The sequence below is a fragment of the Cordyceps militaris genome (assembly GCF_000225605.1).
Source record: "Cordyceps militaris CM01 unplaced genomic scaffold CCM_S00007, whole genome shotgun sequence".
Lineage (NCBI taxonomy): Eukaryota > Fungi > Ascomycota > Sordariomycetes > Hypocreales > Cordycipitaceae > Cordyceps > Cordyceps militaris.
In genome coordinates, this window is record NW_006271975.1 from 2,752,160 (window position 1) to 2,770,929 (window position 18,770).

An 18,770-nucleotide genomic window follows, 5' to 3' on the forward strand; every position below is an offset into this window, starting at 1 on the left:
CGTGCGCCTCTACAGATTAACTATCTTCTGTCTACCTTCTTTTCTTCTTCTTGTCTTCGTTTCGCTGCTTGCTTGCTCTGTTCTTCGCCAAGCATCGGGCTCGCCCACCCGGCCACGCACACAAACATTCGGCAGTCTGGGCTGCAAACGGCCACTGACCGTCTCCCGTTTCCTGTCGACAACTATCCCGTTTACTATCGACGACTCTAAAACCTTCCGCCATGGACCGCTTACGCCGTCTCCTTGGCACCATAGCCGCTCGGTTCGCCAACCGCCGCTATGTCTTCGCAGTCGCTGTAGTCAGCGTCGTCGCCGCCAAGGCCGTACATATCGACGCCCATCTCAAAGCGCTCTCCCCGACCGACATGGTGCAATGGGGCCCATCCTTCTTCTTCCAGGACAGTATACTGCTCCTGGCAATTCGCGCCATGCTCTTTGCCCAAGGTCCCTGGGCCGCCGCCATCGGAACCACGCTCTCTTCCATCCTCGTCCTCGTCTGCCTCGCCCTCGCCTCCATCAACATCTCCTTCTTCGCCGTCGCTGGCAACGAACTACATTGGCGCAATGTTGCTCTCGCCGGTGACTCCTCTTCTTGGAGTACCCTCCTCACCGGCCTCTTCTCCCTTGGTGTCACCCTCACAGCAATCCTCCTCGCAAGCTGGCTCTTGCAAGATATCTGCTACATCGTCGCCACTATTGCACTCGATATTCTCAAGTTTCCCTTCACCTTCGTTTACTCGCGCCTCATAGGCAATCGTCGCCGTTCATCTGCCACTCAATATACAAATGTGCCCCAAAACGACGCCGAAAACGCCCTCGAGCATCGCTATACCGACGACGAGATCGATCCCTCCTCCGAGCCCAAGATGACCCAGCCTCCCCGACGCCGCAGTACTCTCTTTGGTATCGCCCTCAACCTCGGCATTGGCTTCGGTCTGCTCGCCCAGCTTGTTTCCTACGTCGCCCGTCCTGACCAAACCTCGGTCACTTTCATGTCGTGGACCCTACCCCTTGTTCCCTTCATGGACTTTGCTCATGCCGCCCCAAACCTAGCCAACCTGCTCACATACCATGGTCAGAATTTCCATTTTGACAACCTGACAGCTCTGACCCACCCCGTTCCTCTCCCCTGGCTCCCCAAGGACGTCAAGCTGCCCGGGTTTGAGGACTGGCATGATCACAGGGAACACTACAACGCCGAGGCCGACCCCATCAAAATATCTAATCTCAAGGATCCCCTTCTCGAACCACTCCACGGCGTTCTTAAGGACGTTTCCATCCGCAACATTATCCTCATCAAGCTTGAGAGCACTCGCAAGGATGTGTTTCCTATCAAAAAGGGCGGCTTCATCTGGAACAAGTTTGAAAAGTCGTTTGAGAACGGCACACTGCCCGAAGCAGCCCAGCAGCGCCTCGCTACCTTGACTCCGAATGCCAACTACATCACTGGTGACTACGATGACGGCTTCGACCACGACGAGCGACGTCGCCGTGGCGGCATCAACGCCAACAACTGCCACACCACCGGCACATACACCCTCAAGAGTCTGCCCGGCACACTCTGCGGCATTACCCCTCTAGTAGCCGACATGAACCAAGAATACCAAAGTCACGTCTACCAACCCTGTCTCGCCCAGATCTTTGATGCCTTCAACGCCATTGACCATTCGTCAGACCGCAAAAGTGACGGTTTCAAGTCGTACAAGTGGAATTCCATGTTCATGCAGTCTGTCACCCACTCTTTTGACAAGCAGGACAAGCTCATGCCCGTCATGGGCTATCCAGACGGCCGCTTCATCGACTCCGAATACCTGCGTTCCGACAATGCGAAATTTGGCAAGAGCGATATCGAAGACATCAACTACTACGGCATGCCAGAAAACGCCATTGCAGAGTACGTCAAGGATGCCTTTGCTTCGGCCAAGAAGAACAACGAGCGCGTCTTCCTCACTCACCTCACGTCTACCTCTCACCATCCCTTCGCACTCCCCAAGGGTGAGCCCTACGTCAGTCTCAGCGAAGATTCCGGCCTGCAAGACCTTTCGGGGTACACCAACGCCGCCGGCTTTGTCGACCGCTGGCTGGGGCAGATTTTTGACATTCTGGAAGAGACTGGTGCCGCCAACGAGACCTTGATTGTCTATGTTGGTGACCACGGGCTGTCTATTGCTGAAAACGCCGCCGTCACGCCCTACTACCAGCCCAACATCGGCAACTTCCACGTTCCACTTGTCCTCTCGCACCCGTCTTTGCCACCTATTGATGTCAATGACGTTGCCAATTCGAACATGATTCTCCCCACAATCCTCGATCTTCTGATCGAAACCGGTTCTCTTGGTGCCAGCGACACCAAGGCTGCGCGGGACTTGGTCAAGAACTATGAGGGCCAATCGCTGATTCGTCCTCTACGCAGCCATGGTGAGCCCGCCGATGTGGGAGGCTGGCAATTCACCGTCATGAACCCGGGTCGCGCAACGCTCTCGGTGCGCGATGCTCGCCATCCAGACTGGCGCGTCGTCGTCCCGATTGTCGCGGACATTGAGTGGCGCTTCACCAACACAAAAGAGGACAAGCACGAGGATGAGCCGATTGTGGATTTTGGCTATCCAGAATTCTTGAAAAAGGTGCAAGATGCCTTTGGCGAGGATGTTGCCATGTGGGTTGAAGAAGCAGCTTTTGTTTCTCGTTGGTGGGTGGACGATAATGCTCGGCGCTGGCGCTACGACGCGTCCTGATATTCCTTCTTGATCAAACACAAGACACGTACGACAAGCGAAGTCCTTTTTTTTCTGTTAATCATAGCATCTGTACTCTAATTTGGCCAGGCGTTTAAAGGTATGCATTGCATTTGCATGGTTTGGGTACACGTTAATTCCCTTCTTTTTCTCCTTTTTTTAAACACTGTTAAACTATAAATATTGTCATTCCAGGAACATGACTTTGGCGATTTCCGTTCTGACGAGCCCGTTTTGTCATACTTGTATAGATTGGGCTATTAAACCGTGTCAATTTGTTTAAAAGTGTCTGTTTATTGAAATGTGCCCATGATTTAAAATGTGTCAATTTAGTAAAGTGTGTAGATTAAAGTGTGTCCATGTATTACCATGTGTCAATTTATTCGTCATGGCTACCATTCTCCGTGTTGTGACAAAGAGAGAGAGTGGTGCTAAGCCGTGTTACTCTTGACCAGAGCTACCAGCTTTTCGCCTAGCAAATCGACGTCGCCGGGAAACCTCGCACTGATGTAATTATACTTGTCGTCTTCAACCACAAACGGCGCGGGCGCCAAGCTCTTTTTGAAGTCTTGTGGCTTCTCCAGCACCTTGGTCACACTCTCCTCCACGTTGTCGCTACCCGCGCCGTACGTCTTGTAGTAGTCCCCGAGAAACAGGCGGGTACCCCAGAAGGCGAGCTGCTCGAAGCGGGTGGGCAGCGCCGTCGTCGTGACGCCGTGCAGGACGGATGTGCCGTCGCTCGACTTCGTTTCGGACAGGACCATGACGCCGTGGCAGACGGCGCCGACGGCCGTTTTGCTCGGCTTCTTGGTCTGCGGAAAGTACGTGGCGAGGAGGGCGTGCACCGCGTCTGCGTCGATGACTTGCCGCACGCCCTTGTCGTGCCCGCCGGGGAGGAAGACGAGGTCATACGCGGAGAGGGTGAAGGCGGGGTCGGACCAAGATGCGGGGGAGGTCCACTCGGCGGACGCGGCCATGGTCTTGTACTGCGCGATGACGGACCTTTTGGCGCCCTGCGTTTGATGTAAGTACCGCTGTCTTGTTGGGGGGGGGGGCGACGCACGAGAATAGCTTGGGTAATGCCCTCGAGCATCTTGGTGTCGCATTGTGGAACGTTTCCAGTTTCGGTGGCGAATGTAATGCGAAATCCAGCTTCCTTGAACGCGGTAAAGGGCACGGCCGCCTCTGTACGAGGAGATCAGCGGGCGAGCAAGGGAATTGCCTGTAGACAGCTCACCAGAAGGGTCGTGCATAGTCTGCCATGAGGAAGACGACTTTTGCCATTCTGCTAGAATTTGATCTGGGAGGTTGAAAGAGGAGGAAAATCGGAATCGCAGATGGATAGCGCGCTTTCAAGAGGGGACTCACGTTAGAGTAGGCCGAGTGCACATAATGATTTAATTTGGGACGGACATCGGCATTTTTTTCTGCACGCCGGCTTCTCTGCCAACGGTCATGATAAAAGGCCAGAGAATCGTCATGGTCTGAAAGCCGACGCTGAGAATCGCCATGTCAATGGGACATAAGAGTCTTGTTAGACTGTCTAACCTTATGGCCCTGGGGGGGATAGTCGGTTGTAGGGTAGCAAGCCAACACGCCTCTTTATCGGATCAAAGCAACGCTTTTGCTCATTATATCCATGAATGAGCGGATAGAAACGAACAATTAGCTACGCGAGTAGCCGAAAGATCTAGCATTTAGTCGTCAGTACTTTTGTGATGCACTAATGAGATGGGATCAATCTTCTCCTGGTAGCTCTTGTGCTTACCACGGCGGCTTACTAGCGATGACTGCTGTGCATTTGGGTGTTGTATGCAGCAGGTCAGCCAAGGGCTCTTCGAAGATGGATTAATCGTCATGAAAGAATATGTGTCGGTATCCTGGACCGGAATCCCATTTTTCTAGGTTGTGCAAAAAAAGTCTGTAGTTATTATCCTTTGGAAGATGACATAGCAGATGGGTCCGATGGCCAATAGTGAGTGATTCATGAACAGAGTTGTAGGAACCGACAGACTGTGCCCCCAGCAGTGAATTAGTCCCCAAATGATGAAACACATCATGACCGAATATGCCACCGAAATGTCCTATTTGCACTTACAAGGCCATGGACCGACGGGCGGGTAACAGTGGAGAGCGGCGCTGACGGCGCTGCGGCGGAATTTCGGGCTTGGGGTTCGGCGCGCTGCTAGGCACGGGTGGCAAATTCAGGAACTTCAGAGGCAAGCTTGGGCCATTTGATACAGCACAGTGAATCAAGTTGCCTTTGGATTTATCACGAGATGTATGATGTATGTACTAGGCAGTCAGCCACCGCCATTGCCAGTAGTTGCGCACTTGGATTCGAAGTCAGAGGATAAGCCGGCGCGTTCCACTGCATTGATGTTACCATAAGTGCAGCGAATGACATGTCCAGCCTCTCGAGTCAGGACTGGCGGCATTATTCTAGAACGAAGAAAGGATATGGGCGCAGAAACCCTATTTGCTGGGCCAGAGCACTCTGCTGTTGCAAATCTCTGCGAGCACGCCATCACTGGCTTGTCCACTCGTCTCCGCTTAACCCCCCGGCCATGCCCTCCGCATCGGTCCTGGCCGGACTGGGCCTGTCATTCGTCGTCAGCTGGACGAGCGGGCGCTACCTTTCCTCTCAGCTGTCGCGTGCTGATCCTTAGTTCGACTTGTTTATATCTTTTGCTGCTTCTTGAGTCTTGAGTCTCCGACGTCCAGCTCTCGCGCCCAGCTTGCGCCAGCGTCTTCTTTCTCTCCGGGCTAACGCACGCGAGCATCCATCCTCGCTGACCCCCACGCCTCCGCCTCCGCCGTCGTCCCCGCGCCGTAGTACATATAACACGGGCGAAACGATGAAGCCCATCAACGCCACCTCCACCACTACTGGGCTGGGCGATCCGGTGACCGAAAAGGACAGCAGCGGCAAGTTCAGCCCCGACGCCGACGTCGAGGGCCTCAGTCCTCGCGATGCGGGCTCCGTCGCCGAGGGCCACATCCAGCAGGACCGCCTACGGCGCGCCCTGTCGGCGCGACAGGTGCAGATGATTGCCATTGGCGGCACCATTGGCACCGGGCTGTTCCTGGGCACCGGCAAGTCGCTGGCGACGGGCGGGCCGGCCTCGATGCTCCTCTGCTACGCCATTGTCGGCGCCATTGTCTTTGTGACGATGCTGTCTCTGGGCGAGATGTCGGCCTTTATCCCCGTCGCCGGCAGTTTCTGCACCTTTGCAAGGTATGTGACCAAATGGGCGCCACGGCGCCTCCCGTCTTGGCAAGAACGGCACGCCAAGAATAGAAGAAGCAAAGAAAAGGGAAATCGGCACTGACACACGTCTTAGCCGCTTTGTCGACGACGCCTTCGGATTCGCCCTCACCTGGAACTACTGGTTCAACGACGCCGTATCCACGGCCACCGACCTCGTCGCCCTGCAGCTGCTCCTCGACTACTGGCACACCAACTTCCCTGGCGTCGCCTTCAGCCTCATCTTCTGGGTCGTGCTCATCGCCGCCAACATCATCACGGTGCGCGCCTACGGCGAGCTCGAGTACTGGCTGTCGCTGCTCAAGATCCTCACCATCATCGCCTTCATCTTTGTCGGCATCGCCGTCAACGCCGGCGGCAACACGGAGCACCGGTACATTGGCGGCTCCAACTGGCACATCCCCGGCGCGCCCTTTGTCGGCGGCATCGGCGGCTTCGCGTCCGTCTTCGTGACGGCGAGCTTTGCCTACGGTGGCACAGAGTCCATTGCCATTACCGCGGGCGAGACCAAGGACCCGCGCCGCAACATGCCGCGCGTCGTCAAGAATGTCTTTTGGCGCATCCTGCTCTTCTACATCCTGTCCATCCTCCTCATCGGCCTCAACGTGCCGTATACTAGCGATGGCCTCAAGAACAAGGACTCGCGCACGTCGCCCTTTACCCTCGTCTTCCAGATGGCCGGCGCAGAAGTGGCGGGCAGCATCATCAATGCCGTCGTCATGACCAGTGTGCTGTCGGCCGGAAACCATGCCTTGTTTGCCGGATCTCGCTTGTTGTACACGCTGGCGTTGCAGGGCCATGCGCCACGCGTATTTGCGCGATTGAATAGAGGCCAAGTCCCGTGGGTTGCCGTCCTCGCCACCAGTTTCATCGCCGGATTGTGTTTTGCCTCCAGCTTTATCGGAGCCGGTCAGCTCTGGGCGTGGCTTCAAAAGTAAGTGACGAATTCTTTATTTGTAGAGCGTCGACTGACAGGGACAGCATTGTGGGTGTCTCGAACCAGCTCAGCTGGATCGCCATCGGCATCGCTTCCATCCGTTTCCGTAGCGGTCTGGCAGCCCAAGGGAAAACACATCTCTTGACTTTTAAGAATTGGACATACCCGTGGGGGCCTTGGTTCTCCGTCATTCTGAACAGCTTTCTGGTTCTGGTGCAGGGTTGGACCTCATTCAAAGACGGGTTCCACGCTGTCGACTTTGTCAGTCTATACGTCGAGCTGCCCGTCATGCTGATCATGTTCTTGGGTTGGAAGTTTTACAAGCGCACCAAATTTGTCAAAGCAGAGGAGATGGACCTCGAGACGGACGTGTATCACGACGAACCCGAGGAAGAAAATCTGGCACCTGCCTGGCAATCGAGGACCAAAAAGGTGCTCAACTGGTTGTTTTAGACGGTGCATACATTCAGCGCAGGCGTTGCATACCTACTTTGTTGTATATCCATGGCATACATTTAAAAATCAATTTGCCAACTAGGCTTGGCGCCTATGAACTGATTTCTATCCCGATAAAACTACAAAGTGCTTCAAGGCAGCGTGCATATATGTACGGAAGCATTCCTTTCAGCTTTCTGACTCGCCTTTTTGTCTAGGACCCAACTTGCAAGGCCCAGCCTCCTTCGGTCCATGACCCAACTTTTAAGGCGCAGCCTCCTTTTTCCCACGACCCAACTTCAAGGCACAGCCTTGAACCCGGCCTCAACAGGGTACGACGGGAATCCCCACGACACGCTGCGCTTCAGTAGCTCGTACTCGAGACCATGCGGGCCCGCATTGAGATACAAGAACTTGGTAAGTGGCACCATCGCCTGATAGCTAAACGGCGTGCCGGCGGGAATAAAGGCAACATCACCCTGCAGAAGATAGGTCTTCTTGTAGCCTTCAACCGAGAGCATGAGCTGGCCATCGTCCAGCTGGATACCCAGGTGGTTGGGTAGTGTGACGCGGGACTCAGTCTCGTCGCTCACCTCTTGGACATGATAATGGTGCCCATGGTAAAGTTGTGGTTGTGCGAGTTGTCGACTGTCGAGATAGGCTGAATGACTTTGTAGCCGTTATCTGAGTTGAGGAACTTGGGACCGTAGTTGTTGGCGATAAAGTACGGCTTAGTAGGATCCGTGGGCAGCTCGTTGGTACCATTGTGCCAGTTCAAGCCCGCGGAGCTTGCCGTGCCATTGACAAAGTCGCGACGTGGGACATACTCGTCATCAGGCACGGCAAAGAGGTCCAGCGGCTCAAGCTGGGCCGTCAGCTCGGGCGTCATGGGCCCATACGGCTGCTCATCGACCGGGTCCGGAACGTACGGTGCGTGCGCCTCGGACGAGAAGCGTCCGGACGAGACGTCGTCGAACAGCTTCTCGAAACCGGCCGGGTGAAAGGCGTGCGTGAGCTGCGAGTCAGGGTCGACGAGCTGGAAGGTGTGGATAGTGCCGGGCGGGACATTGCCATAATCGCCGAAGCTCGCGACGCGGGCCTCGTCCTCGTTACCGGCCGTCGTGTTTCGCTTGGTCCACAGCTCGACGCGACCGCGGGAGCAGTAAAAGTGCTCGTGGTACGTCTTGTGCACGTGGGGACGCGCATTCAGCCACGTGGTCACCTTGCCGTTGTGCTGCACCAGGGAAAAGGCCCCGCCGGAGGAGTTGGCGGTGATGGAAAAGGTAATGGTTTGCGTCTTGGTGAGCATGATGGCCTTGCCGTGGAAGCGTGGCAGTACATACGGACGCACAAAATCGGGCGCCGTCTCGACGGTGAGCGTCTTGTTGCCAGCACAGGCGCCGCCGGCGCTCTCCGTGCCGGGCACGAGTGCGGCCAGGACAGCCAACGCTACTCCAGAAAACTTCATGATGGATGTTTGAGAGACAGCTGGACAGACACAGAATAGTAAAGACAGAGAGGAACGGTTGAGTGACCCCTTTGAGACGGGACGTCTGCAGAGGTTTTATACACTTGGATCGTATAAGTCCTGTCAGCGAAGCTTTGCTGCAAAGGGCAGGCACCCAGAAACAATGCAACTAATAACTATGCGCAAGGTCATCCCACACGCATAATGGGCAGATTTTTCCGAGGGAGCCGTGCTACCACGGACAAGACGAGCAATGCACCAAGAAGCTAACGTATAACTGAGTAGTAAGCTGCCCACTGATTCATGTAAATATTCCCCGTCGCCTTGCCGGCCATCCCTCAGTGGCAGATGACGGATTAAAGCACCCATCTGCAGGGAGCTAATCAGGTAATATGCTTTCTTGGCATCAAAACCGGGGAAGTGGGATGTGAATTAGATTCAGTACCTATGCTATTATTGTGAGTTATATATTTATACGTGACATGTGAGCGCGGACCAGCTCCTTATTTCCCCGGTGAACCAGCAAGACAGACGAATTTGCGACCCACCTGGTTCTCGAGCGAATTGAGAATCAGGTTCCAGACATTACAGTCATACGCCTCGCCAATATGACCGACGAAATCGTATGGGCAGTAGTCCTGGACGTAAATGTTGTTGACGCCGTCCTCATGGACGAAAGCCGTCGTGGGGGGCGTGACGAGCTCGTCGTATTTGGAGATGATGATGGTGACCTTGTTGCCGGGCTGGACAATCGGGCCGGCGTTGAGCTTGGCGATGCTGGGTCCGTTGACCGAGATCTCGTCGCATGGTGCGCAGCCTACCTTTTCCAAGATGGCGCCAATATCCTTGCGCGCGTCCTGGCCGAAAAGCGGCGCGAGCTTCCATAAGTTGGCAAAGCTTGTGCCATGCGTGGGCGGAGCAATGGCGACAATGTGCTCAACGACGGCAGCGACGCCCTCGCGGAACTTGGGCACGTACAGCGCCTGGAAGCCGCCCTCGGAGTGGCCGACAATGTCGATCTTGCTGGCACCCGTCTTGGCGTGCACGTCAAGTATCAGGTCGGAGATTTCATGCGACGACTCGTCGATGGGCTTGAGACCCCCGACAAAGGGGAAGCCGTCATAGGCACCGTACGTCAGGGAAAAGGTGCAGAACCCCCTAGCCTGGAGGAAGGCCTCGATCAGGTTAATGTCCTCGTAGTAGGTGGCGCCCAAGCCGTGAAGCAGCACCACGGGGTTGGGATGGTTGGCGCTGGGCTTGCACGAAAAGTCGTTATGCCTGGCCTGGCGCATCTGGAGGTCCGCCGGCGTCGTAGGGCCAGCGGAAACCACGGAAGCAAGCCCGGCGGCGAGGGCTATGGCAGCCTTGAGATGCATGGCAATGACTAGCGAGAATCTGGGAAAAGGGGTTGGTGACAGTCCACAGAATCGAGGGAACCAGTACCATTATAAATATTCAGCGTCAGCCCAACTTGAATCAGCTAACTAATCAAAAAGCAATTGGAAAGACAAGGCTTTCTCTGCCCCTCTGGAACAGCCACAACGCCACAACACTAGTACGTAAACGTAAAAGGTTGCGAGTGAATCGACTCACAAATTTGGGCTCTCCATCAAACTAGTTAGCTATTTCTCAACTAGGTACGATTTACTCGTACTGAAGGAAATATCCAAGGTTCAGTTGCCATCACGGGGGGAACAAGCCGAGCCCAATATCTTGGCGGAAACTGGTGGTTTCCTACGTGACGACGGTTCTGCAATGCGCTTACTAGCAATGTCAAGCAGGCTGCAAGGGTACTTTTTTAGTGGTCTCGGCCCTCCCAGGCCCTGGATTCTATCAGCCTGGCCCTTCAATGGTAACTATGCTGCAGCAAAAGCTTGAACAGGCAACGTGATTAAATAGGACATGGAAGCCAGACAGATCGCCTGGCAACGCTGGCGGATCTTCGCTTCGCGAAAAAAGCATCGAAAGATGACCCTTAGCGATCTCCTTTGTGCCAAGCCACGAATGCGCGATGTCGACCATCAGCTTCAATTACCGAAGCTGAATACGACGTCGACTCTCAGGTCGGCGAAATGACGACTCCCAGGGACCATCCAGAACTTGTTGTTGGAATGCTCAATCAATACCACACTGCATATACATTTCATGCCTTTGTCGAAAGAACAGACGGGCAAATACAATCCCCTGACCAGAAACATCATTCTTCAAACTATGACTACTCACACGCCAGGGTGCTGTACATGTTGGTGTGGCCCTTGAGGTACTCCTCCATGGTAGGGCTGTCGCTCTCCGCCTCTGGGCGCGATCGGCGCAGTTTATCCTCAATCGCCCACGAGACTCGCTCCGCGCCAATCATGGCGCCACCAATATTCGCCGCTCCAGGGCCGAGCCGCAATGCGGCCAGCCTTCCCACCATGAAGAGTGGCACATCCTCGTTCCACATCAAGTCGTCATTGAGGCACGGAAATCCCCCAAAGCCCTGGACAGGGTATTTCTGCAGAATTGTCTGCATGTATGGCAGCGACGTAAAGTCTGTCTGAATTCCGGTCGCAAAGTACATGAAATCCATCGGCGGAAGGTCGGTGGGGGGTTCCGTTGTGATGTGCCACTGGCCGCCCTCCTTGCCCTCGCGCTGCTGTTCAAAACGAGCATCGACAATGCTGGTTCTGGTACTGAGATGGACCTTGCCGGCGGCAATGTGCTTCTTCAGGATCTTGTGATAGGTCGGCGTAAGGCTGCCGCCACCGCGCGCCGTCTTGATCATGTCCAGTCGCTCCTCGTCAGAGTCGGCAAGCCAGAAGCGGGCCTGCTCGGTATTCTTGTACTTTCCCATCCACTCGAGACTCAGGTCAAACAGCTTCACCCGGCATGGCCCCCGCATCAAGTGCCAGACCTTGGTGACGCCGCGGCGGATGGCGAGGTCGCTAAGTTGGGCAGACGTCAGACCACCGCCGACCACAACGACGTTTGTCTGCTGCTTAGCATGAATTCGGCGCTTAAGATAGGGATCCGGGAACTCCTTTACTTGCAGACTATGGCAGACCTGCGGATATTGACCATTGGTCGCGTTGGGCATGGATGGAATAGATGGCACCTTGGGAACGTTGGCGGCACCTACCGCCATGACGACAGTTCGTGCGTAGTGAAGCCCCTTGTCCGTTTCTATGGTAAAGAGCTGCCCTGGCTCATCGGGCAAGGCGTCCACAAATCCAAAGTCCAGATTCCGAAGAGTCTCTTGTTGTAATACACCGGTTTCGAGCTCGTAGCGTTCCGTTACTGAAGCACAATGGTCTTTGAACACTCCTCTTGACGGCGTGAAGTAGTCGTTCTTTTCTCGTACGTTAATCGCCACTCTAGCGGCTTGCCTGTTTGGCATTAGCGTTTTGTTAGCAGATTAGGAGGGTTGTCACATACTTGCCGCCGCAGTGGCGACCGGCTGCTTTCTTATGCCCATGCTTGCTGACTTCCTTGCCGACGCAATTTCGGATCTCGACCAGTTCACTCTCACGCCCGTTTTCGTATGCATAGGCAAGTAGAGAATCCCGATCAAAAGGATCGGCGTGCCATAGCATCGGGCTTCGAAGATGCGAAATCTCATAGGTGTGGAAAAGGTAGTGCCAGCGCGCCAGCCACTTGTCCGCAGTAGCATCCAGGACCATCATGTTGTAACCAGGCCCTTCTCTCGGTCGGCGGGTCTTGATCTTGCCGCTCTTCGTCTGTTTGACCGAGACTTTGCTGCCGTGCTTTCCAATCCATCGGAAACGGCGATGCTCCTCGTCGGTGAAGAGGGCTGATGGTGTCTGCTCACGCAGACGAGCGGCCATGGCGAGGCCGCAGACGCCACCACCGACGACGACGACGTCGTAAATATCCTGACCAGTCATTTCGCAGTGTTAAGTGCGGCCTTGGGTGGCTGTAGAGTTGAGCAATGGCTCACAGTTTTTCCACACTTGCAGCAGGGCTGACTACTGTTGGCGCAACTACCGTTCTTATATAATATAGGTGTCTTAGAACCCTGATGGCTATACTGGCAGTTCGAAGTTGCCTTTATTCTCTATGTGTTCCCAATTGTTACACCTTTGAAGGATACCCGGATGGCCGCTGGCCATCCGGGTACTCTTCGGACGCACGCATTACCAAGTTGATGTTCCTCGCGAATGAGAAAATTGACAGAGGTTGTCATTAACAGTTTCTATAAAATTTAAATATAAATACGACGTGTCTTATAGTTTATTCTAAGTTGCCGTTGTCGTTGTGTCGATACTCGTCCGCTATGCAGACGGCTCGACACCTCGACACAGGCGCTCGCGTAACCAAAGGTAAAATATCAAGGGAAGATACCCAATGATTAGCACATAAAAAGTGCTATTAATTGGTCCACAAAGCGCTATTTATTTCCACCTGCGAGATCCTCATGCAGTGCTGTTCCGCTCTTAAAGGGCGACTCGTCTATGCGACATGATCCAGTTCTGGCGTTTCCTCATCAATAGAGCCGCCATGGACTAGTGGTCTTGGGGGCGTCTTTCGCGACCTACCAACTCCGACTTTGCAAACAGGTTGTCGATTTCCTCCAAAGTCTCCCAGTGGTCTGTGAGCTCTCAGTTGGGAGCACGTTATCGAATTTGTTGAACCCAACCTCAAAGCGGCAGATGATGCGCCCGACGATAATCTGCGCTTGTTCAGTTGTGAACAAGTGTGTGCGATGATCGACTTTGTTGCGGGCTGAGTGGCATGAATATTGCTCTTGCTATCCCGTACAAATGTGAGCATTGAACTCGCTGTTTTACCGCTCGCAAGTTAGAGTTGGCGCATTTAGATGCCTGTACCACCAGGGAGGGAATCCCATAGTTCGTCGGTGGGCTAGGGGTCTTGTACCCAGATTTCACGGATGAGGTTTGCACCTCACAGTTTCTCCATCATCCTGAATCCTTGCGAAGAGCAGTGGCAGTTGCCTTCTCGCTCAGAAGGATCCCGATTGATGTTGATATGTGTCTAAAACCCTTCTGGCAACGGTGTTTTCAATTTCAGTAGTCAAGGGCTATTCAATCTGCGGCACCATAAAGTTTGAGAAGAACTGTGTCACGGCGGCCGGCTCCCCCAGCGGCCCAACATACGACACGTGTTGATCTGGGCGCACGATCACGATACAACCCTTCTCCGAAATGCCAAATCTCTTATAGAGATTGCCATGCCCCTCGTGGTAGGAGACGTCATCGACATAGATTTTGTCATAGTCGTACCCTTCGGTCTCGGAAAATCGCCTGAAAACAGAAGGAAAGTCGAAAATGGTGACGACGGTGCGCGGCGCCTTGTGCACCAGAAGAATGTCAAACACGGTGTCGACAGGGCCGCCTGTAGGCGTGAAGCGCGCCACAAAGGAGTCACTCGCGTCAAAGTTGCTAGCGACCGAGGCGAGCTGAGCGGCTTGCTCCTTGTCCTGGACGTTGCCCGGGAAGACGAGCACGCGCCAGCGACCGTTGCTGGGAAGCAGCTCCTGAAGGTGCCACGGGCGAGCGTCGGCTTGTCGGAGAACCTTGACGCTTGGGATGCGCATGCCGATCGGAAGTCCAGGCGCCAAGTCCTGATTTGAAGTCGGTCTATTCTTGTCACCACCCGCAACGATATCTGTACCGTCTCCCTCGACCGACCCATCGCCAACTTTAGCAACAATAGTGCTAGCCCCGTAGTCGACATTGGTTCCGCTCACGAACAAATTACCTTTTGTAAAAGCGTCCTTGAAATCCGCCATTTTTACACCCTCTGTATCTGTGTCGCCTAAGGAGGGACGGCCAGAGAAAAGACGCGAAAACTTGTGGTCGAATGCAATCAGATCTTGCGCCACCTTTCTTCGTTCGGACTGATATGTTTTCAGAATAGATCGACTGGCCAGCCCCTTGACCACACTCGCAATTTTCCATCCAAGATTGAATGCTGCGGCGGCGTTAGACTGGTGTCGCTTGGGAAGTAAATAGCGTACTTACTATCCTGCATGCTCACATTCATTCCCTGACCAGCTTTTGGGCTACCCCTCGTTAGTCTATTTAGCTATACGCAGAATACATGGTCAACCTACCTGTGAGTGTGAACAGCATCGCCAGCTAGGAAGACTCGGTCATGAACCGAGAACTGTGTGCCGACCCGCTGGCCAATCTGATACGCCGTCCACCAGTCCAACGTTCGGTACGAAATCTTGTACGGCGCCATAATCTTCTGCGCCTCGGCGATGATGGCGTCGGGGTTTATTTTGGAGCGATCCGCGCGACTGCCTGCCTCGTCACCCACTTTGGCCGTCGTAGTGAGCTGCACGTATACGCGCACCAGCTTATTCTCGCGTGGGATGATCATAACGCTGCCCGAGTTGGCAGAGTGAATGGCGCAACGCATGCGAATATCGGGAAAGTCGGTAATGGGAACGATGTCAAGCACGCCCCAGATGTAGTCTGTCGATTCGCCTTCCAGCGTCAAACCAATCTGCTGTCGTGTCCAAGAGTGTGCGCCGTCGGCGCCCAGGACATACTTTGCGTGTACAATTTCTTCCGTGTTGGCTTTTTCGTTCAACTTGCCCGCGGCGAGGAGGTCGTCCGTGTCATCTCTGGCCAAGTTACTCCTGAATAAACCGTCCCGAATGCATTCACCATTCCTTGCCGAAGCACTTTGTTTGGGAGTAGCTTCTTCTTCTGTCAGATGCCGTAATTCCACCGCAACCGGATATGCTGCCTGGTCCTCGACAGCTACCTCGTCAATCGTTAGACTGGTCGGGAGAACACCACGTTCAACCCGGATATCGCTGCACTCTTCTATTGCATCCAAAAAGAAGCGCTCAATGCGCCCTTGATGCAGCACCGCCTGCTGGAACCGGCTCAGACCGGGCGTCGTGTCAGCCATGCGGTCACTGCGTCGTAGAATGCCCGCCTCGTCCGGGTTCCACATGCAGACCTCGAGCATGTGGTTGGACTCACGCCATGCGCGGTGACCGAAGCCGAGCGAGTCCATGATCTCTAGCGTACGGCACTGGAGGCCGTCAGCCTGCCCATTGAAGACCTTGGTGTTGCGCTTGTCGATGATGCGACTGTTGATGCCGCACTTGGCCATCCAAGCAGCCATCATCAGACCGGCCGGGCCGGCACCGATGATGAGAACATCAACGTGGCTTTCTTTAATAAAGGTCATGAAGGTCGCGTTTCTCTGGAAGTAGCTTGAAGCTGAAGAAGGATGCGGGGTAATAGAGTTGCGCTGGGCACGTATATGATTAGTTATATATCTGGAGTCGTACGGTCGGCAATGTGACTCCGGCGACCGGCATCGATCCCCTTGGTAACCATCAGTCAGGACTTAGAAAGGCGAGTCTGTGGCAATTGGTGACTATACGATCAGTCAGAGCTTATAAAGCGGCGTGATAGCTACGTGGATACACCTCACCTGAGGGTACCTCAGTAAGTTCAGCTAAGGGTAGCAACCCTTAGGTAAGGTAGCCCTACTAATTCTTAATATATATACTATATATCTTAGTATAATAATATTCTATATTTATATTAAAGTAACTAGTTTATAATTAATTATACTATAATAGGAATTACTATATAATTAATTATATAGGTATATTATACTAGAAATTAATTTATAATTAATTATACTTAGTAGGAATTACTTTATAATTAATTATATTATAGTAAGAATTACTTTATAATTAATTATACTATATTAGAAATTATTTTATAAAATTTAAAAGGGAATTTATTCTTAATTTATTTATTTTATTTAATTAATACCTTTTTTATTTATAAACTACTTTTAAATTAATTCTTTATATTAAATAGGAATTAATTCTTAACTAATTATATTTTAATTAATTAAGAATTAGTTTATAACTAATTCTTAAATAGCTATAATATTATTATTATAAATAGCCTAAATATAGTAATAAAGATAATACTATTAGCTAAAATAAGTTATAATTAATTAGTAATTAATTAGAAATAAATAAAGAATTAATTTATATTATAGTTAATCTTATAGTAACTAGGGTATAGGCTAGTTATTAATAAAAGCCTAGTATTTTAATATATATATACCTAACTTAGGTTCTTATCTAGTTAAAGTAGGATAGGAAATTAATTATAAATTAGTTAAAAAGGGATTAATATTCTAATATATTACTCTTACTTTATAGTAAAAGGGGGGGGGGTAGGAAGTAGTAAAGGCCTATTAAATAAATTAATAGGTAATTAGGAATTAGTTTAGAATTAGTTATATACTAAAGGGTTTATCTTATTATAGTAAGTAGTTATAATAAATAGAGTTAGGTTAATAGTTTATTAGTAAATTAATTAGTAATTATTTTAGAAATTAATTAAGAATTAGTTTATTTATATTATTATTATTATTATTATTATTATTATTATTATTATTATTATTATTATTATTATTATTATTATTATTATTACTCTAAAGAATTAGTTAGTATTTAGTTATTAATTAATTTATAATTATTTTCCTATATACCTTATACTACTTACTATTATTATTATTAATATTCTATAGAATTAGTTAGTATTTAGTTATTAATTAATTCTTAATTATTTTACTATATACCTAGTTATTATTACTATTATTATTACTAGAAGTCTTAAAAGTATCCTTACTAGTAAAGGAGTTAGGCTATAGAATTAGTTAGTATTTAGTTATTAATTAATTCCTAATTATTTTCCTATATACCTTATATTATTCTTACTTTAATACTATTATATCTTTAGCTTATAGAATTAGTTAATATTAAGTTATTAATTAATTTAAAATTAGTTTCTTATATATCTTATTTTTTAAAGGCTTCTTTTTCTCCTCCTAATTATTATTAGCCTATTATAATTAATTAAAAATTAATTCTAAATTATAAAGTAATTATTAATTACTTACTAGGGTAAATACTAGTATTTAAAGTAAAGAAATAAAGCTAAGGTTAGCTACCTTAGCTTTATATAGGGTATTAAGTAGTAAGGACTTATTAATAATTAATTAAAAAAAAGCTAAATAGGTTAGTAAGTAATTTTAAACTAATTAAGATTAGTATAAGTAATTCTTAATTAATTAAGAATATAATAAGAATTAATTAGGATTAGTAAGAATAATTCTTAATTAATTAGGAATATAGTAGGAATTAATTAGGATTAGTAGGAGTAATTCTTAATTAATTTAGAATATAGTAGGAATTAATTAGGATTAATATAAGTAATTCTTAATTAATTTAGATTAGTATAAGTAATTCTTAATTAATTTAGAATATAATAGGAATTAATTAGGATTAGTATAACTAATTCTTAATTAATTTAGAATATAGTTAAGAATTAATTAGGATTATTATAACTAATTTTTAATTAATTAGGAATATAGTTAAGAATTAATTAGGATTAATATAACTAGTTAAAAATTAATTAGGAAATACTTACTAACTAATTTAGTCTTTTTAGCTAAATTATTAGTATTAGGGTACTACTTCTTTACCTATATCTTATATACCTCTATATAGTAGTAGTAAAGGTTAGAATAGTTTAAAAATAGTATATTCTAATTAATTATAAATTAATTATAAATATTAAATTAATTCTTAATTACTTACTATAAGGTATAAGTTATTATCTTTATACTAGTAATAATAAACCTTACCTAGGGTAAGGATTATATAGTTACTTTATAATTTATTTATAATTAGTTTAGAATATATTTTAAAACTATTTTATAATTAATTAAGAATTACTTACCTTATTCTATTATAGTAGTAGGAAATAGCTTATTAATAGCTACTTCCTACTATTAAAGTAGGCTTTAAAAGTATTAGAATTTATTATAAATTAATTTATAATTAATTATTTAGTAGGAAATAGACTATTAAATTATTATTATATAAGTTAAAGGAATTAATTCTAAACTAGT

The 18,770-nt window shown here is 49.4% G+C and overlaps 7 protein-coding genes across 7 annotated transcripts; 2 read left to right on the forward strand and 5 right to left on the reverse strand.

The window, feature by feature from the left end:
• Window positions 1–221: 221 nt before the first annotated feature.
• On the forward strand, window positions 222–2,735 carry CCM_09085 (sulfatase domain protein; the record flags this gene model as incomplete). Its single annotated transcript, XM_006674219.1, has 1 exon — window positions 222–2,735. One exon carries the CDS (start codon window positions 222–224, stop codon window positions 2,733–2,735), a length of 2,514 nt encoding a protein of 837 aa, XP_006674282.1.
• Window positions 2,736–3,166: 431 nt separating this feature from the next.
• On the reverse strand, window positions 3,167–3,988 carry CCM_09086 (ThiJ/PfpI family protein; the record flags this gene model as incomplete). The annotated part of the gene is made up of 3 exons (XM_006674220.1): window positions 3,167–3,748; window positions 3,799–3,920; window positions 3,973–3,988. The coding sequence occupies 3 exons, from the start codon at window positions 3,986–3,988 to the stop codon at window positions 3,167–3,169; spliced, it is 720 nt and encodes a 239-aa protein (XP_006674283.1).
• A 1,314-nt stretch (window positions 3,989–5,302) lies between these two features.
• On the forward strand, window positions 5,303–7,393 carry CCM_09087 (amino acid permease, putative; the record flags this gene model as incomplete). Its single annotated transcript, XM_006674221.1, has 4 exons — window positions 5,303–5,403; window positions 5,473–5,973; window positions 6,032–6,937; window positions 6,979–7,393. 4 exons carry the CDS (start codon window positions 5,303–5,305, stop codon window positions 7,391–7,393), a joined length of 1,923 nt encoding a protein of 640 aa, XP_006674284.1.
• Window positions 7,394–7,674: 281 nt separating this feature from the next.
• CCM_09088 (RmlC-like jelly roll fold domain containing protein) lies at window positions 7,675–8,843 on the reverse strand (the record flags this gene model as incomplete). The annotated part of the gene is made up of 2 exons (XM_006674222.1): window positions 7,675–7,968; window positions 8,025–8,843. The coding sequence occupies 2 exons, from the start codon at window positions 8,841–8,843 to the stop codon at window positions 7,675–7,677; spliced, it is 1,113 nt and encodes a 370-aa protein (XP_006674285.1).
• A 503-nt stretch (window positions 8,844–9,346) lies between these two features.
• Window positions 9,347–10,219, reverse strand: CCM_09089 (Lipase, class 2; the record flags this gene model as incomplete). The annotated part of the gene is made up of 1 exon (XM_006674223.1): window positions 9,347–10,219. One exon carries the CDS (start codon window positions 10,217–10,219, stop codon window positions 9,347–9,349), a length of 873 nt encoding a protein of 290 aa, XP_006674286.1.
• An 839-nt stretch (window positions 10,220–11,058) lies between these two features.
• On the reverse strand, window positions 11,059–12,727 carry CCM_09090 (FAD binding domain protein; the record flags this gene model as incomplete). The annotated part of the gene is made up of 2 exons (XM_006674224.1): window positions 11,059–12,208; window positions 12,258–12,727. 2 exons carry the CDS (start codon window positions 12,725–12,727, stop codon window positions 11,059–11,061), a joined length of 1,620 nt encoding a protein of 539 aa, XP_006674287.1.
• A 1,154-nt stretch (window positions 12,728–13,881) lies between these two features.
• On the reverse strand, window positions 13,882–16,013 carry CCM_09091 (FAD monooxygenase; the record flags this gene model as incomplete). The annotated part of the gene is made up of 3 exons (XM_006674225.1): window positions 13,882–14,774; window positions 14,825–14,865; window positions 14,917–16,013. 3 exons carry the CDS (start codon window positions 16,011–16,013, stop codon window positions 13,882–13,884), a joined length of 2,031 nt encoding a protein of 676 aa, XP_006674288.1.
• Between the last annotated feature and the right edge of the window lie 2,757 nt (window positions 16,014–18,770).